Source organism: Triticum urartu, unplaced genomic scaffold (assembly GCF_003073215.2).
Source record: "Triticum urartu cultivar G1812 unplaced genomic scaffold, Tu2.1 TuUngrouped_contig_4466, whole genome shotgun sequence".
In the NCBI taxonomy this organism is placed as follows: Eukaryota; Viridiplantae; Streptophyta; class Magnoliopsida; order Poales; family Poaceae; genus Triticum; species Triticum urartu.
In genome coordinates, this window is record NW_024115057.1 from 1 (window position 1) to 5,348 (window position 5,348).

The 5,348-nt window shown below is 49.8% G+C and overlaps 1 protein-coding gene across 1 annotated transcript; it reads left to right on the forward strand.

Moving 5' to 3' along the window:
• The first annotated feature begins 2,035 nt into the window (after positions 1-2,035).
• LOC125527870 (S-type anion channel SLAH2-like) lies at positions 2,036-5,130 on the forward strand. Its single transcript, XM_048692376.1, has 2 exons — positions 2,036-2,812; positions 2,905-5,130. The coding sequence occupies exons 1-2, from the start codon at positions 2,114-2,116 to the stop codon at positions 4,126-4,128; spliced, it is 1,923 nt and encodes a 640-aa protein (XP_048548333.1). The 5' UTR covers positions 2,036-2,113; the 3' UTR covers positions 4,129-5,130.
• Positions 5,131-5,348: the final 218 nt, after the last annotated feature.

A 5,348-nucleotide genomic window follows, 5' to 3' on the forward strand; every position in this document is an offset into this window, starting at 1 on the left:
GATAGATATACGAGAACTTGTTGTTTGACCAATCTCTCGGAGAAGGAGAGGTGGTCGATATCACTTCTCTCTGTATGCATATATGTTCATGACGATCTTCTGTTTCCTTCGTTTGCTTACTAGCTAGCTAGCGTGTCTAGTCCTCTCTATACGTATGTATAGTACGTAGCGTCGACCAAGCACGGACATAACAGAGGACACTTCTCTCTATTAATTATAGCTAGCTAACACAATATATGAAACAACTAAATTACCCCCCCACATACCCCCAACCCCCGCCCCTTTCAAAAAAAAACAAAAACCAAAAAAAAACAAAAACCCCAGCCACAGAAGTGCTGACGCGTGGATGCCTATTGGTCCCGGTTGGTGCCACCAACCGGGACCAAAGGGTCTCCTGACTGGGCTCTGCGCACTGCCCACGTGAAGGGCCTTTAGTCCCGGTTTTGGATTGAACCGGGACTAAAAAGGGGAGGTATTAGTACCGACACTTTAGTCCCGGTTCCGAAACCGGGACTAAAGGCCCTTACGAACCGGGACTATAGGCCCTTTTTCTACCAGTGTACGGAGGCAAAGCTCGCATACGCCGGGGCAATTGTACGATTGACGAGAGCTTCTAGACAACAATTCTATCAAAAGAAATAAATGTGTATTATCATAGTTTTATTTTTCAAACGTGTTACGCGTTTGAGGACGAGCATGGGCCCATACATGCACCATTTTAATCTGTCGTCGTCCTAGTATTACTATTATTTTATGTCAAATTCATACAGGTATATACTCCCTCTGTTTCTAAATATAAGATGTTTCAGAGATTTCAATGCGGAATATATACGAATGTATATAGCCATATTTTAAAGTATGGATTTACTTATTTTGCTTCCTATGTACTCCGGTATCGAAATCACTAAAATGACTTATATTTAGGAACTGAGGGAGAGTAGGGCGTTTTGGTGACCGAGCTCTATGGAGCCCTTTATTTTTGAAAAATTCAAAATTCAAACTTTTTGACTTCAAAAAATTCTGAAAATAAATATGCAACTATACACGGATGAAATGTATGTGTGTGTAAAAATTCAAGATGAAATACTTTGAAATGCGACCTATACAAAAAAGACAAATTTCGGGACTTTGAGAATAAATAGTAATATGTGTTAAAAAGCCTCAGATTTGTCTTTTTTGCACAGCCTTCATTTCAACGTATTTCGTTCTAAAAATTTACACACATGTGTGTTATGCCTCCATGTATATCTATAATTTTTTTCAGATTTTTTTTGAATTGTAAAAATATGAATTTCCATGAATTTTGTGTTTTTAAAAAACCGACCTCCATGGAGGCCGAGCTCCAAAAGGCATTTTCGAACTGAGGGAGCACTATTATTACCAGCAATGCTACACCTACGTAGCAATCATACGCAAACTAACCTAATAGCTTAGGTGGCTTTTTTCTGTTAGAGGAGATTAGGGGAGGGGACCCACCCAGCTGAAATCAGGGGGCAGAGGGATTAGTAGTTAGTTAAGTTACGTAACAACACGTAGGATATTACGTAAGTGTAGCATTTTTGCTATTATTACTACCCACCAACACCATGAGACATGCTCGGTTGAGCTCTCCATCACAATTCACACAATATGTCCAAGTCGAGGCCGTGTGCATGCATGCACAAGAATTTCGTCCCCTTCGATCCATCGACCGCCGGGGACGTGACGAAGACACAGGCAAGAGGCGTGGAGGAATCCGGCGCGACCGCTGGCTGCAGAGAGTCGACTGCTGGTAGCGATGGCCTTTTGGAGGTGCGGTGCGGCCTGTGCGGTGATACGTGGAACCTTCCTGTGTTCTCCTCCACGTGCGTGCCTCATCCCACCCCGTGCCAGCGTCGCTGACCTGACCGCCCCGCCCGCCGGCGCGCCACTAGCACCGGTCGGTCGGTTGGTCGATCCATCAGCTGGCTAGCCGCGCGTGCGTCCTCCACTCGGGCCATATGTCTATAAATAAGCTGGCCACGCCCACGATGCGATGCATATACATTCACTCGCCATTCACCACCATCTCGCACGCGTCTTCGGAGCTTTGCTGGCTTCGGCGGTGGAGACGAAGAAAGAGAGAGTTGTTGCCATGGCGACAACCGAGGTCAGCATCCAGATGGCGGGGGTACTGGACGGCCAGCCGGGGTGTGCTCCGTCCCCCGAACCGCTTCTCCTGCGTGTCCCGTCGCAGGCCGCCGGCGTTTCTTCGATGGAGGCTGCGGATGCCGTCGTTTCCGGCGGCAGGACCACCAAGAAAGCGGCCGCGGCTGCTTACGCTGAGACGCCGAGCTCTGTCTCGTTCAGCGTGCCGGGTTCCCCGTCGGGACTCCACCTCGCGCAGATCGGCATGCCGCCGTCCGTCCGCGACAACGTGGGCGCCCCTGCGGTGCCGCTGAGCGAGTCGAAGGTCGAGCGGGTTCACCACCCGGCCGTGCCACCGAGCGTGTCGATGGTCGAGCGGGTTCACCACCCGGCAGTGCCGCAGCTGCTGAAGCAGGCCCGGCACCACTCGCAGCCGTCCTTGGTTGTTAGAGTCGGCGGCGAGGTGCCGGCGGTGCTGCGGAGCGACAGCATGCGGGAGCGAGACCGGCGGTTTGACCAATTCAAGACGTTCTCTGGCCGCCTTGAACGACAGCTCTCCAGCCTCCGTGGGGTGCCACAGAACACCGACGTGGAAAAAGGTGCGGCATCAAAGATCTCAGAGGAGGACACCGACGAGGACGATGAAGTGCCCACCGCCGACCGCTATTTCGCCGCGCTCGAAGGACCCGAGCTCGAGACACTTCGGGTACGTACCACGTCACCGCGTAGCATTCCAGCAAAAAGTTTACCACTCCTTAATAAAACTTCTTTGTGTCTAATAACCTTGTGAACTTGCAGTCGACAGAGGTGGCCGTGTTGCCTAAGGACGAGACATGGCCGTTCCTGCTCCGATTCCCCATCAGCGCCTTTGGGATGTGCCTTGGCGTGAGCAGCCAGGCCATGCTCTGGAAGACCCTTGAGTCGGAGCCCTCCACCAAGTTTCTTCACGTGCACCCTGCTACCAACCACGTCCTCTGGTGGATCTCCGTCGCCCTCATGGTCGTCGTCTCCATCACCTACCTTCTAAAAGTCGTTTTCTACTTTGAGGCCGTCCGCCGCGAGTTCCACCACCCCGTGCGCGTCAACTTCTTCTTTGCGCCATGGATTGCCTGCCTTTTTCTTGTCAAGGGTGTGCCGCATCCGGTGTGGGAGATCCACCACGCCGTCTGGTACTTGCTCATGGCGCCCATCCTGTGCCTCGACCTCAAGATCTATGGCCAGTGGATGTCTAGTGGTGAGCGGCGCCTCTCTAAGGTAGCCAACCCATCCAATCACCTTGCGATCGTCGGCAACTTTGTCGGCGCGCTTCTCGGTGCTAGGATGGGCCTGCGAGAGTTGCCCATCTTCTTCTTTGCCGTCGGGTTGGCCCACTATGTCGTGCTATTCGTCACTCTCTATCAGCGGCTCCCCACCAACGCGCAACTCCCCAAGGAGCTCCACCCAGTGTTCTTCCTTTTCGTCGCCGCACCTAGCGTTGCTTCCATGGCATGGACGAGGATCTGTGGAGAGTTCAACGATGGTTCCAAGCTCCTTTACTTCGTCTCGCTATTCCTCTACGTGTCTCTGGTGGTGCGCATCAACCTCTTTAGGGGCTTCAAGTTCTCACTGGCATGGTGGGCGTACACATTCCCGATGACGAGTGTGGCCTTGGCGACGGTGTTATATGCATCTGAGGTAGACAACGTGCTGACACGGGCACTAGCGGTCGGGTTGTCAGGGATTGCCGTTGTCACAGTCACCGGCGTGCTAGCCACCACCATGTACCACGCCTTCGTGCGGAAGGACCTCTTCCCCAACGATGTATCCATAGCCATCACGCGACGAAGGCCCAAGTTTAGCAAGATCCTCGCGCACCTTCGGTCATCGAGCTCTGGTGTCAAGGAGCTTGTTCTTTCCATCCCAAATTTCAGTTCCAATTCCAAGCAGGGCGCATGCTGCGATGACGCCGGCTCCAGCTACAAGACGAGCGGCAGTGTCGGCGAGTCTCCTGTGGCACACGAGCACGGAAGAGCAAAGTGTTAGGAGGTCCATGCACGACATGGTGCATGTACGCACGGCTAGCTTATGTTGATTAGTAGTACTTGTACAGAGTTCTCTGCGTTTTTTCTTCATTCTTTTTCTTCTTTGTGAACTTGCTGCACATAGTTGAAGATTAGGAGTGGTATCCGTGAGCAATTTACATTGCGATGATAGTGATATAATTGTCGGGCTTAACGGTTGAGTTTGTAAATTTAGTGGTTATACTTTTTTCTTCAGAAGTAGAAAAATCTCAGTTACATTTCTTAACTCTATTCTCGTCTCAAGTAACTACACAGACCTGAAAATTGGAAGGACATTTCACCAAAGGTGTATCAATAAAATGGATGGCTTAGTGTGTTGCAACTTGCAACTTTGGAAGGGAGGTTTTCAAAGTTTGAAGACAGCGCACTATTTGCAAAATCATTTTTTATGTGTGACCGTGACATGCTTTCCACATATCGCTCAAAACCAAGGTTACCGCTGACGGCGCTCTCTCAGACTTAGCTTTGCTTACATTTTATTTTAATTAAAACATAACTTTACTTACATCTCCTTTCAATTAAACATATCTTTGCTTAGATTTTTCTTTGAGGGGTGAAACCAAACTTTATTACTCAAAGTCTACATAAACTGGGATACAGAAGGGATCATGGGGTTCGGAGAACCAAACGTGCCGCCCTTGATCCAAGGAATGTGAGAACTTGCTAACCTATCAGTATAGGTGTTCGTTGCTCCGTAACTTCATCATAGCCTCCGATTCGAAGCAGGTGGAAACGACGTACACAATGAGAGTCGAGGTTTTTCTTTCAATTAAAACATAGCTTTGCTTACAAGCAAAGAGCCCTAATTCCATCTCCTCATTTGGGCTTTAGGCTCACCGGATAGTAGGCTTTTGGTGGGCCGTGTCTATTAGTTCTGACTACCATACAGTTACTATCTGGACCGTATGGCTCGGATCTAACTCTACAAAATTTTCTCTAGAAAAAGAATCTACAAATTCTTTCTTGTTGCAGACTGCCTCATACGTTCTAACTTAATTATGTATATATAGTCCTTTACAAATATTACTTGCTACCAGTGGCGGAGCCAGGATTCGAGTATAGGGGGAGCCGAGTACATATATTGATCTAATCTCGTTGTTAATTACTCATCGCTGCTACTATTTCGATCGTTTGGGGGGGGGGGGGGGGGGGGGGGCCGGTCTCGCGCCCCTCGGCCGCCTC